Source organism: Dromiciops gliroides, chromosome 2 (assembly GCF_019393635.1).
Source record: "Dromiciops gliroides isolate mDroGli1 chromosome 2, mDroGli1.pri, whole genome shotgun sequence".
Lineage (NCBI taxonomy): Eukaryota > Metazoa > Chordata > Mammalia > Microbiotheria > Microbiotheriidae > Dromiciops > Dromiciops gliroides.
In genome coordinates, this window is record NC_057862.1 from 233230956 (window position 1) to 233249324 (window position 18369).

General features: G+C 41.6%; 1 protein-coding gene across 1 annotated transcript in view; it reads left to right on the forward strand.

The window, feature by feature from the left end:
* Window positions 1-205: 205 nt before the first annotated feature.
* Window positions 206-18369, forward strand: part of POMT2 (protein O-mannosyltransferase 2) — a 41270-nt gene continuing 23106 nt past the window's right edge. The window contains exons 1-8 of the mRNA XM_043986195.1: window positions 206-551; window positions 1758-1842; window positions 6728-6832; window positions 9840-9948; window positions 15492-15600; window positions 17091-17250; window positions 17484-17590; window positions 18053-18135. Coding sequence (XP_043842130.1) covers window positions 292-551; window positions 1758-1842; window positions 6728-6832; window positions 9840-9948; window positions 15492-15600; window positions 17091-17250; window positions 17484-17590; window positions 18053-18135 — 1018 coding nt within the window. The 5' untranslated portion in view covers window positions 206-291. The remainder of the gene's footprint in view (window positions 552-1757; window positions 1843-6727; window positions 6833-9839; window positions 9949-15491; window positions 15601-17090; window positions 17251-17483; window positions 17591-18052; window positions 18136-18369) is intronic.

An 18369-nucleotide genomic window follows, 5' to 3' on the forward strand; every position in this document is an offset into this window, starting at 1 on the left:
ATTTCCCTTGCGCTCCTGGGAGTGGTAGTCCCTCCCTAGTCTTTTCTCTCACTTTCTCCTTCCAAACGCTACAGCACGTAGAACTACCTTTCCCATAGTGTCCCGTGCTTTATTCAAGACTTCCGGGGTGCCGGCTAAGCACTACTATCCCCACAATGCCCCGCGCTGTCAACTTTGGTTAGGTTAAGGGGAGGGACCAGCAAAGAGAGAACTACATTTCCCAGGCCGCCTCATGCCGAGACGGGCGAGGAGAAAGGGTCCAGCTCTGGGCCTGGACAGAGCTGAGGAAGGATGTGCCCGGCGGCGGTGGGAGTAGGCCTGGCTGAGTCCGGGCTTCGCCTCCGTCGGGGCCGCTGCAGAGCGAAGGCTCCCGGAGCTGCAGTGTCCGGGCCAGAGCTGGCCGTCGGGGATGGCGGCTTCTGCTCTAAGCAGCCTTTGCAACCGAGACCAAAGCTCCCGGGGCAGGCTGTGGGGTGGGTCCTACTGGCTGCGATCACCATGCTGGCCTTCGCCACTCGCTTCCACCGGTTGCACGAGCCGGCTCACGTCTGGTGAGAGGCCAGGGCGCCATGGCAACGGGGGGGGGGAGAGAGGGAGGGGACGAGCAGCCATCTGATTGGCTGAGCGGGCTAAGGGGGCGTGGCATGATTGGAGGTGAGGTCGGCCCGTGAAAGGCTGGATCCGACTCAGTCTGCAAAACTTTTCACCTGTTGAAAGAATGGACTTTTAAGGTCTGAGACACTAACCCTCAACCCAGCTTGTCTATCTGTATTTTACTTAAGAAAAAATAATAATTCTGTGGTGTTAGAATGTTTTTAAAAAGTGCTTTGCGATCCCCCCTCCCATTATATTAACCATCATTACAGAAATCATTTAATGCACTTGGGATTTGCCTTCCATGTGCAATGAATTTAGCCTAATGATATTGGGGAAGGCATTGCAGCAGCTGTTTTCACCGTACCCACACTGGTAATATCCTACAATTTTAGGCAGCAACAGCCAAGAAATATATATATATATATATATTTTTTGCCCTTGTTCCCACATCAGAGGGAGATAATTATGCTTCTGGGAAACCAGGTCTGTAGGAATAGATTGTTCTTGGTTCTCTTCTTAAATATTCAGTTTGAGAGGACTGAACTGAGCAGGCATAGAAGTACGTAGCCTACTTTTACAGAAGATTAAAAAAATGGGCTTTAGTTAGAAAGACTTTAGTGCAACTTTTCACTGACAAATGAATCAAACTGTCACTTGGTTATTATAACAAACATGTAAGTGTGAAAAATGGAGCAGGAGAGGGTAACTGTGGTGATAAACAGGATTAATGAACAAAAACCTATAAGTATGGATTTGGGAATACCCATCTGTTCATTTGCTAAAGTTATGATATTTGTAGTTCAGTCTTGAGTCCTCATGATTTTTGTAACCTGGAACACCCATGTTTTATGAGAGGGAACACCCCCCAACACACACACACATTTTATAGCTTATGTATTTACCTATGGGGTGTGGGTAACTTTATGTTTACAGAAACAATTAGAAATTGAAAATCACTAGAAAATTATTTCACACTACTACCACCACCACCTCCCCCTGAACTTCAGGGGAGACTGAGAGAGGGTAAGAGCTGAAATGTAGAACCATCCATCCTTTGAACAGTGACATGATTTATACATAGCATGTTTAAGGTGTGATTGCAGAAGCTGGGCTGCTTGCTATTACTACTAAGACATCTTTTTCTTTTATTTTTGCTCCAGTTGGGATGAAACTCACTTTGGAAAAATGGGAAGTTACTATATCAATCGAACCTTTTTCTTTGATGTTCATCCACCTCTGGGGAAGGTGAGGAGCTCTGTTTTTGCTGTGGCCTCTTCAGCCAGTTGTATGGTTGGTTGGCTAACTGGGAGTAGGTACCATGTCATATACAGGTAGTCCCCAAATTACAAACAACCAGCTAGGAAAGCCCTTCTTTATCTTCTACATGGTCTCAACCTCTTTCCTTACTTTCATCCTGAGCTGTAGTTCCTAGGCATTACGGGGAAAACAAAAACCAAAAAACAACAACCTTCAAACCCCCGCCAAAAACCCAAACTTGCGTTCAGAAAATCTCTGGGTCTAGAAAAAAGGAAAAATTTGTGAAATGCTGGAATAATTTAGGGGAGTTTAATTTGGGGTTGGACCTTGAATCAAGTTTGACTTGCCAAGAGAGTACTCTTCCTACTCAAAAATATATTCCCCACATAAAACCCTGGGATGCTTTTTTTTTTACTTCATTTACTTTGTCATACTACCCTAAAATTTTACCATCTAGAGAATCATTTGGGTTTCCATGAATCTGTTTATAAAATTATAGACAACTATGTGAAGACTAAGGGTTTACCTGTTATTCACATATCTTAGTAAATTAGTTTAGTCAGATTTCCTTTCCCTAACTAGCTAGCCTATCTGGGTATACCGAGGTAATGGAAGTTTTGATTAGGTGGAGGGAAAGGGAAGGTAGGTTTGAATCATGTACTGCTTTTGATTAGGATTATGGCAAGCTTGAATACGGCTATCATGGAGACCTTAGGACAGCAGTGGGGGGGGGGGAGGCGCAGCTAGGTGGCTCAGTGGATAAAGCACTGGCCCTGGATTCAGGAGGACTTGAGTTCTAATTCGGACTCAGACACTTGACACTCACTAACTGTGTGACTTCGGGCAAGTCACTTAACCCTCATTGTCCCACAAAAAAAAAGAAAAAGAAAAAAGAAAAAAAACAAAGAACAGCATGGGGGAGGGGAGAAAGGGGGAATGGGGAAAGGAACAAGCATTTATAAAGCACTTACTATGTGCCAGGCATTGTGCTAAGCACTAATAAATAATATCTCATTCGATCGTAATGGCATAGAGGAGTATGATGGTGGTGGCTTTAGCCTGAAAATAGAAGGCTATAGGAGGTGGGAGATTGCCAAAGATAGACTTAGAGTAGGGCTGGCTTGTCCTAGGGCACCGAATCTAGAGGGCTTTGAAGTACTGATTTTTTTTGGGGGGTGAGGCACTGAGGGTTAAGTGACTTGCCTAGGGTCACACAGCTAATAAGTGTCAAGTAAGAGGTCACATTTGAAATCAGGTCCTCCTGAATCCAGGGCTGGTGCTTCATCCACTGAGCCACCTAGCTGCCCCCTCCCCCAAGTATTGATTTTCTGCTTGCATTACTTCCTCTGAAAGAAACCACTGAGATGACTCTTAGTTAGCAAGAATAATTAAAGTAGGAAGTTTCCAGGTAGAGACAGACTAGGTTGAGCTCTTTACTTGGCCTCCCCTACCCCCCAGAGAAGTCATTTGCTCTGATGCCCCCAGCCGAAGGCATGGCTTTGGGAGCTTTTTTCAGGGTCAGAAATTCCTGATAACATACAGCTCTCTGCTACAAGACATTCTCCTTTCTCTTGTACTCTGTTCCCACGGACCCAGAATTCAGTCGCTGTTAATGGCAGATCCATTATTGATTAATCTTAGTCCTTTGTGGCCAGGCCTAGGAACCCAGTCACCGTTTAGAACATTGTTTCTAGGGGAATAACAATATCCCAGTTCCTGATTTTGCTAGAAACTTTTGTAACACAACAGTGGGTATGTAAACTATGCTATCCTTACTTCCTTTGTATTCCCTGAAGCACTTTGCCTAGGAATGGACACACTTGGGTACAAAGTAAATACTGAATTTATTGCCCCTTGGAATCTCTTGCTGCAAAATCTTTGGGATTTAGATTGCATAATCCTAGCCCTTAAACTGTGATTCAGACCTTTTCAAAGTTTCTTTTTTCTTCTTCAGAATTTACTTTAATGGATCTATGAACATTCCCGCTAATGTTTTGTATTTTTCCCAACTACACCTTCCCATTTTATGCCATCTTTGCTGGTCTTATATATCCTTCAAAGGGAGGTGTCTATACAGTGTTGTAGAACCTTCATTGAGGTCCCTTGACATTATTTGAGTCTCCATACAGCACACAGACTCTTCCTCGGTTTTGCCTTACTCTTGCTATATGACCAGCCCCACATCCTTTTTAGGGTTATACGTTTCTTTGATAGCTTCTACAGTCTTTCTTGTCATTGGACTTTGTCATTGGTAATATGGTATAATCTCTTTGCTCCCACCACGTCTCTCCATTGCCTTTTGGGCAGCCCCCCCGTTTTGAGTCTTTGGAAATTGTGCTCTTTCATGAATTGCAGCCATTTGGCTTCACCAAAACACCATTAGGGTTAAAAGGACGTGTGTGTTTATTTTAGGGAGAAGCTTGGGGTGACTACAGGTGCTATATGAGATCCCAGATGCAATCCTGGCCACACTTTTCCTCTTTTCAATTCAGGGCCCATTTTATTGTCTATTTGTAGATATCTAAGGTCCCCTGGGGAGAAATGCTTGATAAGCCACTAACCACATATCGCTGTCTAGACTATAAGCATTCCTCTTCCATTTGTTGTTTCCTTTGTTTGTTGTTGGGCTGTGCCTCGTTGAGTGGTTCATCATTTAGGAGCCTCCAAAGTGTTCTGGGGCTTGATGCAGTCAGAACAACGTCTTCCACGAAAGACGAGCATGTGGAGTGTTTTGCCACCTATAAGGAATCCCTCTTTGATTAGACACTGTTTCACATCCTCTATAACAGTTGGAAATGCTTTTGTGGCATGCATGGGCCAAACTTCTTGTAGTTACTTCTGAAAAACAAGAATTCTTACATTTTGGGTAAAACTCCCAGAGCAATATAGATGCTGGCAGTATTCTAGGGGTTGTTGTTTTTAAAGCAGCTAGATGTTACTCTGTATTCTATTTTCTTTCTTTCTTTCTTTCTTTCTTTCTTTCTTTCTTTCTTTCTTTCTTTCTTTCTTTCTCTCTTTCTTTCTTTCTTTCTCTCTTTCTTTCTCTCTTTCTTTCTCTCTTTCTCTCTTTCTTTCTCTCTCTCTTTCTCTCTTTCTTTCTCTTTCTCTCTCTTTCTCTTTCTCTCTCTTTCTCTTTCTCTCTTTCTTTCTTTCTTTTTCTCTCCTTCCTTCCTTCCTTCCTTCCTTCCTTCCTTCCTTCCTTCCTTCCTTCCTTCCTTCCTTCCTTCCTTCCTTCCTTTCTGTGGGGTTAAGTGACTTGCCCAGGGTCACACAGCTAGTAAATGTCAGATGTCTGAGGCCAGATTTGAACTCAGGCCCTCCTGAATCTAAGGCCAGTGCTTTATCCACTGTACCATCTAGCTACCCCTGTATTCTATTTTCAGTATAGGTTGTTTTGGGCCCTGGGTACCACGTTGGACTGAATAATCAGTCCAGTGGCTATCCAGTGGGGGGTCCTGATAGGTCTGATACTTTAGCTGCTTTCTGTATAATTCTACAAAGAGTGGTATATGTTTGTTTATAAAGAAGAATTTTATATTATCCCTTACAGAGGAGATGTAAAAATCAGCATAAGAGATTGATGACCCTTAATGCCTTTTCCAGCTCTAAATCCTATAATCTTATGGCAGAGTAAACAATTCAGTAAACATGGCTCTGGTTGGATATGTAGACAGAGGTCCTGGAGTCAGTCCTGGATTATTTTATTCTCCCTATGCTTTTTGGGTCACAATTTCCTCATCTTTAACATGAGGGGGATACAATTTCCTCATCTCTAACTTAAGTGGTTTAGATTACATGATTCCTGAGGTCCCTTTCAGCTCTAAATTCTATGATCCTCTGATCTCTTAAGAATTTACAATTCCGAGGCAGCTAGGTAGTGTAGTAGATAAAGCACTGGCCCTGGGGTCTGGAGGACCTGAGTTCAAATCTGCCCTCAGACACTTGACACTTACCAGCTGTGTGACCCTGGGCAAGTCACTTAACCCCAATTGCCTCACCCCCCCCAAAGAATTTACAATTAAAAATCTCAATTTATAGCTAATTTGCTTAGATTAAAAAAGCCACATCTTCATCTTTCTTTGGAGTTTTTCAAGAATATTTATTTTGGAATATTGAGTTTATAAGCTCTTTTGTTTAGGAATTAATATAAGTATTTTTTCCTTTTAAAAATAATGATAGCTTTTCTCTTAATGTTACATTATTTTCCAAATTTATCTCTTTCCTCCCCAGAGAGCCATCCAAAGAATTAAGTATTTATTTTCAAAGAGCTATTTTTCTTCCTTCCCTTTGTGACACTTGTTCTGCATTTACCTATTCCCTTCTTCTCTCTTTTTCACCTAGTCTCCTCAGCTTCCTCTCGCCCTCTGCTTTCTGCCTCTTCTTTTCATATTTTGGAATCTCTTTTCCCTTTCACAGGACCAATCTGGAAGGAATGTTCAGTAGTCTTCCCCCAGTGTGATCATTTCTGATTTCACAACAAATCAAAAAAGGCTGAATGAGAAGCAACTCATTATCGTCACTCATCAAAATTTTCCCATTTTACTCTCCCATATCTACTGCTTTCAAATGTATAGTCTTTATAGATCCTAAGAACTCAATCCAGCTCTGAAAGCCCTAGCCCCATCCCATTTCCTAAGCACAGAGAACTTTTGTTTCATGCAGTGCACTTTCCAGACAAAAAGCCCTTTGCTTTACAAAAGCTGCATGAGAAGATGGTCTCACTAATTAGGTCTGTGAGCAGAGGGAGCTCTAAAACTGTGGGTGCAGCTGGAACAGAGTTTGATGGGGGAGGTTGGGGAAGACAAGAGGGAATTTTGTTGCCTTAAATTCTCTCTGTTTCCTTTTTAATTGTCCTTTTTTTCCCCCTCACCAGATGCTTATAGGACTTGCTGGTTACCTGAGTGGCTATGATGGCACCTTCCCTTTCCAGAAGCCTGGGGACAAATATGAACATCACAGTTATATTGGGATGAGAGGGGTAAGGTTTGGTGGGTTAATGAAGCCCTCATGATTTAAGCTTCATCTGTCGTTAAAGCCTACACCTTCACGCAAGGATAATCAGGGACTTCAAATGTTTGAAAAACTTTGATGTGGAAGAGTAGGATTGAAACTGTTGTGTTTGGCCCCAGATAGTGGAGGCCTGACTAATGGGTGGAAATGAGAAGGAAGTAGATTTTGGCTCAGTAAAGACCTTCTTTTTCTTTTTCTTTTTCTTCTTCTTCTTTTTTTTTTTTTTGGTGGGGCAATTGGGGTTAAGTAACTTGCCCAGGGTCACACAGCTGGTAAGTGTCAAGTGTCTGAGGCCGGATTTGAACTCAGGTCCCCTCCTGAATCCAGGGCCGATGCTCTATCCACTGCACCACCCAGCTGTCCCAGTAAAGACCTCCTTAAGAATTAGAGCTATCTGGGGCAGCTAGGTGGCACAGTGGATAGAGCATCGGCCCTGGATTCAGGAGGGGACCTGAGTTCAAATCCGGCCTCAGACACTTGACACTTACCAGCTGTGTGACCCTGGGCAAGTTACTTAACCCCAATTGCCCCACAAAAAAGAAAAGTAAAGAAAAAGAATTAGAGCTGTCCAAAGAGGGAGGGGGCTGCCTTTTTAGGTAGCGAGTTCTTCACCCTGCAAAAGTGCAAATGGAAACTGTGGCAAGTATCAGGGATGTTGTAGAGGGGATTTAGGCTTCAGGAAAGGCCTCAATGACCTGCAAGCTTCTTAAATCTGATTCCATGATTCAATTGCATCTATAAAAATCTTCTTTGAGGATTTAAAAATGTTTTAGAGGGGCAGCTAGGTGGCACAGTGGATAGAGCACCGGCCCTGGAGTCAGGAGTACCTGAGTTCAAATCCGGCCTCAGACACTTAACACTTACTAGCTGTGTGACCCTGGGCAAGTCACTTAACCCCAATTGCCTCACTTAAAAAAAAATGTTTTAGAGACACTGAAGAGTGTATTTAATTCTTTCTGTATCCCTCCTTTGGGGTAATCATCATGTATATGCTCTTCTGTTATACTGTATAAAACAACAGAGAGAATCCCTTGCCTTCAGGGATCTTACTTTTTAAAACAATTTTAGTTCCCCTGTTGTGTTAATTAAATACCATGTAGAATAGAAAAGTATATGTGGGCCTTACCTGGGAAGAGTGAGTTTTTGAATTAAGCAAGAAGACTAAATATCATTACCTATTTCCAGCCCTTAGCAATGTTTCCTGGTGTATAATAGTTGCTTTGTTATTGTTCAGTCGTGTCTAATTCTTTGTGACCCCATTTTAGGGTTTTCTTGGTAAAGATGTTGGAGTGGTTTGTCACTTCCTTCTCCGACTCATTTTCCAGAAGAGGAAACTGAGGCAAACAGGGATAAGTGTCTTGCCCAGGGTCACAGCTAGTAGACACCTAGTAGGTATCTGAGGCTGGATTTGAATTCATGAAGATGAGTCTTCCTGATTCCAGGCCTGGCACTCTTATCTACTGCACCACCTAGCTGCCCTCAGTAGGTACTTAATAAATGTTTATTGATAGATTGATTTTCTTTTTTTTCTTTTTTTTTTTCTTTTTGGTGAGGCAATTGGGGTTAAGTGACTTGCCCAGGGTCACACAGCTATTAAGTGTCAAGGGTCTGAGGCCAGATTTGAACTCAGGTCCTCCTGAATCCAGGGTCGGTGCTCTATCCATTGTGCCACCTAGCTGCCCTGATAGATTGATTTTTCACACTAAAGTCATGTGTGGATACATTCCTTTCAGTTTTCAAATGTGTTATTGCATTTATTGGGCGGGGGGTGATTACCCTAGTGTTCTAGTGTTGCAGTCCTCTGAAATGGACTTTTCCTATAGAGGAACAGTTATTTTGGGAGGAGAAAAGTGGAAACCAAAGGCAGATGTAGACATTTAAAGCGGTCATTCTCTAAGGCCTATTCTTCTCTTGGGTTGGTAGAAGACCAGTGTGAATACCAGAAATATTGACGTGTGTGCTGCAAATGTAAGGTTTTGTGGGGTTTTGTTTTTTGTTTTGTTTTTTTTTTTTTGGAGGGGAGTGACATGAGTCTTTTGAGACTTTTGACATTTAGGAACAGTATCTTGCCCTTTACACATCCTCATCATTGATGGGGAATTGGGGACCCATTTGAACCACCTGGTCAGTGATAGAGTTAGAAGCACCACTGGACTCTTCTGACCATCTGTGTGGAGGACACTGTTGTGTCCAGAGCAACTACACCTGAAATACAGGTTGACTTACTGATTTTACTCTTCACTACATTTTGGGGGTGGGGTGGGGTGGGTGGGGTGGGTGGGAAGAAGAGCAATGAGGGTTAAGTGATTTGCCCAGGGTTATATAGCTAGTAAGTGTCAAGTGTCTGAGGGTAGATTTGAACTCAGGTCTTCCTGAATCCAGGGCCAGTACTCTATCCACTGTACCACCTCGCTGCCCCCTTCACTACATGATTATACCACCTACTTCTTGTCCACATGGAAAAGAAAGCATGCTTCCCAAGTTAGTGTTTTTTAGTGCTAACCAGAGAAGCTTTGCCAAGACGTGAATATCAGTCAGAGGAGGGTGGTGTAGGAGAGGGCTGGATTTAGAGTTAGGACTCTTAGGTTACAGCTCCTATATTTAGCAGTGGTATGACCTTGGGACAGTTACTTTTTTTTTTTAAAGTCCAAATTTGTATTTAAAAAACAATTTTTTTTTTGAGGGGCAACAAGTGTTAAGTGACTTTCCCAGGGTCACACAGCTAGCATCAAGTGTCTGAGAAGGGATTTGAACTCAGGTCCTCCTGAATCCAGGGCTGATGCTCTATCTACTGTGCCACCTAGCTGCCCCCGACAGTTACTTCTTTGACACTCAGTTTCCTCACCTGTAAAATGGCATATAATATTTGTCTTTTCTCAACGTGTTATGAGGCAATAATATTAGTCATTATTGCTTTGTATGTTTTACAAGCAATCGATTCCTTGTTTCTCCTCACTTTTGCTTTCACCTGACAGTTTTGTGCTTTTCTGGGCTCCTGGTTGATCCCTTTTGCCTACCTCACTGTGCTGGAGCTGTCTGGGTCCCGGCCAGCAGCTTTCCTGACCGCTGCCCTCCTCACCTTTGGTAAGTTGCACCTTCAAGTTAAAAGGGCTATAATTTTGCAAAATGAAATGTACTGTATACAAAATAATTGCAATAGTGTGAGATGGTCTGCTGTGAATGACTTAGTTATTTTCAGCAGTACAATGATCCAAGACAACTCTGAAGGTCTTATGAAAAATGCAATCCATCTACAGAGACAGAACTGATGGTTTCTGAATACAGATTGAAGCATATTTTTTCATAAAAGTATTTTTATTACTTTCCAGTTACATGTAGAGATAGTTTTCAACATTTGTTTTTATAAGATTTCTAGTTTTGAATTTTTCTCCCTCCTTCCCCTCCCTCCCCCCCTCCCCAAGACAGCAAGCAATCTGATATAGGTTATATATGTACAACCACATTAAACATATTTCTGCATCAGTCATGCTGTGCAAGAAGAATCAGAGCAAAAAGGAAAAACCTCAAAAAAGAAAAACAAAAAAAAAATAGAAACAATATGGTTCAATCTTCATCTAGATTCCATAGTTCTTTTTTTCTGGATTTGGAGAGCATTTTCCATCATGAGTCCTTTGGAACTATCTTGGACCATTGTATTGCTGAGAAGAGTCAAGTCCATCACAGTTGATCAACATACAATATTGTTGATACTGTGTACAATGTTCTCCTGGTTCTGCTCATCTCACTCAGCATCAGTTCATGTAAGTCTTTCCAGGTTTTTCTGAAATCTGCTTGCTCATTGTTTCTTTCTTTCTTTTTTTTTTGACGTGGGACTGATGTTTATTATAGAGGTGAGGATGGAATGTGTAGATCTGGGAGTTATCTGTGTAAATAGCAATCAAACCTTTGAAAGCTGATGAAATCACTGAGTCATCCACAAGCATTCATTAAATACTAACTATGTGCCAGCCACTCAGGGAGTTTTCAGTCTAACAGGGGAGATAGCATGCAAAAGATTATGAACAAACATGATACATACTAGAAAAATTGGTGGTAATCTAGGAGGGAAGGATCTAGCATTAAGTTCTTTTTTTAAAAAATTTATTCATTCATTCATTTATTTATTCGTTTATTTATTTTTGCGGGGCAATGAGGGTTAAGTGAGCTGCCCAGGGTCACACAGCTAGTAAGTGTCAAGTGTTTGAGGCCGGATTTGAACTCAGGTCCTTCTGAATCCAGGGCTGGTGCATTATCCACTGTGCCATCTAGCTGCCCCCTATCATTAAGTTCTTTTTAAATTTTAATTAATAAAGTATTTTATTTTTTTCCGTTACATGTAAAGATAGTTCTCAACTTTTGTTTATACAGGCTTTACAATTTCAGATTTTTCTCCCTCCCTCCCTCCCCTCCCCCTCCTCCCCTAGACAGCAGGTAATCTGATATAGGTTTTATATATATATATATATATATATATATACATACATAATAACATTAATCCTATTTCTGCATTAGTCACTGCTCATTGTTTCTTATAGCACAATAGTATTCCATTACATTCATATACCACAACTTGTTCAGCCATTCCCCAATTGATGGGCATCCCTTCAATTTCCAATTCCTTGCCAACACAAAAAGAGCAGCTATAAATATTTTTGTACATGTGGGCCCTTTTCCCTTTTTTTAATGCTCTCTTTGGGAAAAAGACCTAATAGTGGTATTGCTGGGTCAAAGGGTAGAAGCATGTTTCTTTAATTAGTTCCTTTATCTGAAGTTTTGTTTTTGTCTCTTTTCTTTCACAACCTGGCTAATGTGGAAATGTTTAGCATGACTGCTCATGTATAGATTATATTGAATTGCTTGAGTTCTTGGGGTGGGGTGGGGAGGGAGGGAGGAAGAGAATTTGGAACACAAAGTTTTAAAAAAATTGATTAATATTTATTTTTAAAAAAGAAAGTGGATTAAGGGAAGGGTTAGTTCTAAGCAAAATAAACTCTAAGTATGTTTTTAACAAAACCTAGTAGTGGGACCTCTAGGTCAAAGGGTATGAACAGCTTATTATTTTTTCTTACATAATTCCAAATTGTTTCCAAGAATGGTTGGACCTGTTCATCTTCTCCACCAGAAGTGAATTAGCAGACCTGTTTTTCCATAGCTCTTGCAACATTGAGTTTTCCTAACCTTTCCAATTTAATGAGTGTAAAGTTACATGTTGGAGTATTCATTATTTTGTAATTTTGAATTTTTTATTATTTGTGATTTTGAATAGTTTTTTAGATAGTTGTTGCTAGTTCATATTTTTCCTCTTTTAAAATGTTCATATCCTTTGACAAAATGTCTAAAAGAGAATGGATCATCTTATAGATTTGTGTCAATTCTCTATAAATTTTGGATGCCAGATTTTTATCAGAGATGTTTAATACAATGGTCTTTCCCTGTTCATGATATTCTAACTCTAGCTGCCTTTATTTGTGCAAAACTTTTTAAATTTCATGTGACAAAAGTTGTCTATTTGTCTTTTATAATATTCTTCTCATGTCTGGTTATAGAATTTTTCACAATCCATAGTTACAGAAAAATATAGATTTCCTTTTTCCTAATTCTTTTGTGGTGTGACTTTTTATGTTTAGATAATTTTATCAAACATTTGCAATTTATTTTGGTTTAGACTGTAAGATGTTGCTCTAAATCTCTTTTCTGCCAGACTACCATTTTCCCCAGAAGCTTTTATTGAATAAAAGTCCCTTCCCCAATAGTTTTTGGATTTATTGAATGCTAGCCTGATATAAATATTTCTAAATCTTACCTTAAATAGTCTACTTAATGTATTTTTTTTTATCCAGTAGCAGATGGCTTTGATTTGTTTTTTTGGGTGGGAGAACCTGGATCTATGATTTCATTGGCATAGGGAACTCCCAGTGAAGAAACCCTCTACCAGTGCATAGAACAACTGTTCTGTAATGTGTAACCATAGAGAGTTGCTCAGTATCACACAGCTAGTGTATGAACCCAGGTCTTCCTGCTTATGAGGCCAGCTCTCTGTTCACCATTCTCTGCTGCCTCTTAATAATTATTGCTTTGTAATATAACTTGCTGTCTGGCTTCCTGAACCCATTTTACATCTGTTTTTAAATTGTTTTGGCCTTTTGCTTCTCCAAATGAATTTCATTATTATTTTGTTGAATTCTATAACATATTTCTTTGGCAAGTAGACATTTACTCTGGGTAAAGCACCCAAAGATGATTATCATTGACAATACACTGTGTTCTATGTGTTAATATTGAGTAAAGTGGAAAGAGCCAGAGCGTACTGGTTCCAGATCCTGCTTTTGCCATTTATGGCTTGTGTGCTGTTGGGCAAGTCGACCTGTGTGAGCCTCAGTGTCCTGCGGAGGTTGGACTCCCTTGGGCACAGGGGGCCTCACACTGGATGGTCCCCATTCTTGGAATACTCTTCCTCTTCACCTCAGATTCCTTCTTTCCCTGGCTTTGTTCAAGACTTGGCTCAAATCTCACCTTCGGCAGGTGGTCCCTTTTAGCTCTAAATCTGTGGTTCTAAACATTCTTAAACAATTTCCACAGTTTCCTTTTTTTTTTTTTTTTTTTGGTGAGGCAATTGGGGTTAAGTGACTTGCCCACGGTCACACAGCTAGTGTTAAGTGTCTGAGGCTGGATTTGAACTCAGGTCCTCCTGAATCCAGGGCCAGTGCTCTATCCACTGTGCCACCTAGCTGCCCCCCCACAGTTTCCTTTTTGAAGGAAGAAGGTGAGACTCACTCAGAGGGTTATTTTGAAGGTGGCTTTAGTTTTGTTTGTCTATTATGGTATAAGGTCATGGTGCTGAAGACCCCCAGGTTCATAGTAGACAGATAGTGGGTTTCTCATTTCCTTTCTTTATAAAAAAATTTCCTTTCCCTTGACCCAAAGGCAGTCAATCCGTCACCAAACATTTATTAAGTGCTTCCTGTGTGCCCGGCTTGGTGCTAAGTGCAAGGGATACAAAGAAAGGCAAAAGACAGTCCCTGCCCTCAAGTAACTCCCATTCTAATGAGGGAGAAAAATGGACAGAGTAAATGGGCAGAAGTCTCCCGAGAGAGGACACCAGGGTAGGGGTGGGGGTGGTGGTGGCATGGATTGAGAAAAAAAATGCCTTCAGAAGGTGGGACTGGAGCTGAGTCCTGCAGGAAGCCAGGGGACCTACCAGTCAGAGATGAGGAAGGACTGTTCCCGGACTGGGGAATGGCCAGTGCAAAGTATAGAGGGAGTCAGGAGCTGGGCTGTTCTGTTCCAGGAACATCAGCAAGCAGGACAATATCATTAGATGCTAGATTGTGTGGAGCAGAGAAAAGTGTAAGAAGATGGGAAATGGGAAGGGAACAAGCATTCATTAAGCACCTGCTATGTGCAAGCCCTGCGCTAAATGCTTTACAAATATTATCTCATCTTATCCTCACAACCCCGGGAGGTGGGTGCTATTATAATCTCCATTTTGGAGTTAAGGAAACTGAGGCAGATAGAGGTTAAGTGATTTATCCAGGTTATATAGCTAGTAAATGCCTGAGGCTGGATTTGAATGCGGGTCTTTCCGATTCCAGGTCCAGCACTTTATCTACCGTGCCACTGAGCTGTCTAGGAAAAGGTAGGAAGGAGCCAGGTTATTAAGGGCTTTAAAGTCAGAAAGAAGATTTTATATTTGACCCTGAAAGTATCAGGGAGCCACTGGAGTTTATTGAGTAGGGGGATTGAGATGGTCAAACCTGGGCTTTAGGAAAAGCACTCTGGCAGCTCAGTGGAGGATGGATCAGAGTGGGCAGTGGAAAGGATCAAGTCAGATGCTTCATGCCTCTGCTGTTAGGGCCCTGCAGAATGCTGTTTTTGAATAAGGAAATTGCAGGTTTTGTCAATAGTGATGTAAGTAATGGCGTATTTGCCTGGAGAACATAGCTATCGAAATGAGATCCTCTGCTGTGCCCAGGACAGCTCTGGGTATGTGCACATTTCACACCTTGTGGCCCTGGTTTCACTTGTTCTTATTTGGCGTAGGCAGACATAGTGGCACATTGATAGGCACCATTTATATTAGGGAACAAGCGCTGGAATTGATCTCAGGACATACCTGAATTAAAAACAAACTTACTGATTGTGTGAAGGGCAAGTCCCTTAACCTCTCTGAGCCTCATCCTCCACATCTGTAAAATGGAGATAGTGAGGCTTGAAATACCAGCTTTCCAGGGTTGTGGTGAGAATAGTCCTTTGAAGACCTTTCGTGAAGTTAATTTATAGTTATTAATTATATAATTCATATCATTATAATAATAGTTAATACTTATATACTTAATATAGAAGTTAATTTAGCTTCCTCCTTCCAGTCCAAATGCTTATATGTAACTAAACTCAACATGAATTAAATTTAAGGGAAGTAGCTTTGCCTGTCGGATTTTCTGGAACTTGGGCCTCACCATTGACTTTTCCCACTTTTGTCTTTGTATCCTCATACCTAGCAAAGGGCCTGACTCGTGGTAGGTGCTTGATGCATAATTATTGATCGACGATCCACACTCAGGTGTTGTTTCTCAGGCTCATCTCTGAATTTGACCCTCTTTTCCTAAAGGAGCTGCGCTCTTTTTCAGACACTGGCTGCCTTACTTTGTCACAGTACATACTTCTGGATCCCATCCTTATGTTCTTCATCATGGCTGCAATGCTGAGCATGGTCAAGCATAACTCCTGTGCAGATAGGTAAGTGAAATCCTCCTTGGAGGGAGGGTGTTATAAGATGCTTGGCCATTTTGTTCTTTGGGGTTTCCATCATCAAGAGAAATCCCTGTGGGTGAAAGCCGGTTTGCATGCCACCTAAAATCTCTATCCTTAGCTGCAGGATCCCTTCCCATCCCACATGGAAGGAAGCACATGATAAACGTTTGAAAACACTTAACTCAGTGCAGTAAATGTAGTTTGGACTTAAGGATTGTACACAACAAACAATTCTCAAGGGGCTTGGACAGTTCTAGAACTCACCTAGAAATGTTAATGTTTTTCTCAGACAGTTACTTTGGCTTGCTTCCCTTTTGATCCTGGTAAAGCAGAAGGAGCCTAATTTATTCAGGACAAAAAAAGGCTAGTACCCAGGCTTTTTAGGCTTCTTATTGAGAAGCAATCTTCATCCTCTTCACTTTCAAACCAATGAAGCTAATCAAGTCTGAATAAATTTGTACCAGCCAGCTCTGTCTGGCCTCTTTGAATTTCTCAGATGTTCTACATCCAGAGGGATTTCCTGAATTTTCTTTTTGATTCTAACTGAATGGTCATTGATGAAAAATAGATTTCAGTTGAACTCATAGGACATAGTATAGCTTCTCTATGTGACAGAAAATACTGAATTTTTATGGAATCCTAGGATTATTAGATCTGGAAGGAACCTTAGAGGCAATCTAGTTTAAGCTCCTAGGGCCACTAAGTGTTGCTCTGTATAGAGCACTGGGCTTTGTGTAATTTAAGATTCTAAATGTGGATTCTAATCTGTTCCCCCAGTTTGGGGGAAACTGACTAAAAATCACTGATAAAACGAGTTTAGGTTTTTAAGGGTTTATTGGAAAATAGAAAGAAAAAGATTGAGAACAGAATTCTAACAGCCTGGCATTCCTATCTTTCCTCAAATTTCCTGTGAAGTCCTCTGCTGCCACCACCATCAAGTCAGGAAGCCAAAAGGCCAGCGCTCTCTGCGCAGGCTCCCTTTCCTCCTTCCTGTCTCCTCCCAGACCATAGGAGGCTCCTCAAGTTGATTGGCTGGTAGCCTTGATAGACAGCACCCATGAGCAAACGTCATTTCCTGACGCCAAGGAAAAGCCACAATGCCTCTGAGGCATTTTCCTCATGGTGGAGCTTTCCACAGCAAGTTTCCAGTAGGTGGCGTCATTCCAATCATTACAGCTTGGAGTCAGGAAGACTCATCTTCCTGAGTTAAAATCTGGCTTCAGACACTTACTAAGCTGTGTGACCCTGAGCAAGTCACTTAACCCTGTTTGCCTCAGTTTCCTCATCTGGAAAATTAGCTGGAAAAGGAAATCCAAACCACTCCAGTATCTTTGCCAAGAAACCCCCAAATGGGGTCATGAAGAGTCAGACACAACTGAAAAAGACCAAACAAGTCCAAACCCTTATGTTTTATCTTCTCCTCCCTCCCACTGTTCTTTGCTGCAAAGGAACATTGTCTTCTGTTGGTTTTGCAGGCCCTTCTCTGCCTCTTGGTGGTTCTGGCTGAGTCTGACAGGAGTCAGTCTTGCTGGTGCTTTAGGGGTCAAGTTTGTTGGCCTCTTTATCATCCTTCATGTGGGATTGAATACAGTGTCAGACCTTTGGCAGCTGCTGGGAGACCTTAATCTAACAATGGTGAGCAAACTGTTCATGTAAAACTTTTGTCAAGTATTTGTTAAATTCACAAAAACAAACAAACTAACAAAAATACCCAGGCCCTCTCTGGAACTACCCTCTGTTTAACCTTGTGCAAATTTTGGATGCTTATATATTGATGAGAATATTGGGATGACCTATGTATTTTTTCTTGGTGAGTTCTTCCTTACCTGGTGTGGATTTCATCAAATACGTTGGCCTTTGTTTTGCAGGTAACATTGGGAAAACACTTGGCAGCTCGGATCTTGTGTCTCATTGTGTTTCCTCTTATTCTCTATACTACCCTATTTGCAGTTCACTTCATCATATTGAATAGAAGGTACTGGTGGATTCCCCACCTTCTTCTTGCCTCTGAACCTATCTTTAGAGCCCTACACTCATGGGGTTTTTTTTGTTATTTGAGATAGATGCTTCCTCGGTCAGATAACAGTATGGCGGGGTCTTGGTGTGAATGAAAAGAGGGGTGTGAAGAGAGTAGTCTTGCCTTGTCTTTTTTCTCTTCTGTCCCCTGTGTTATCCCTGGGATCAAGAAAGGTCAGACATGTGGCCCAAAGGAAAAGGATAATCTCTTTACATCCAAACAAACCACCCTGACCTTTCCCCTCAATCAGGCGTCTTACTTAACAGTAGGGGGAAGTCACAGCTCTCTGTATGTACTTCTTTAGAACAGCTAAGTGAGAGAACTCTTGGTGCTATTGAAAAATCACAGTGTCTTGCACCACATGATTTCCCCTCCCCCCCTCGTATCTCATGGCTAATTGATCTCCATCTTTTCTTCCAGCGGCCCTGGTGATGGCTTTTTCAGTTCTGCCTTCCAGTCTCGGCTTTTGGGGAACAACCTTCACAATGCTTCCATTCCAGAACGTGAGCATACTTTGGCCCTTGGAAAGGGTTTCTCTCAAACTGTCCACTCTCCAGGGTGGGTCAATAGTGTGAATTCCCAGGAGTTGGACTAGAAAAGACTATATGATTCCAGATTTACCTACCAAAGGTTTCAGGGTTCTTGGTGGGGGTGGATGGGGAGCAGTCCCCAAAGGACCTGGAAGGATTACTAAAAGGATTAAGCTGGGCAGAGAAAAATCAGAAGAATTCTGCAAT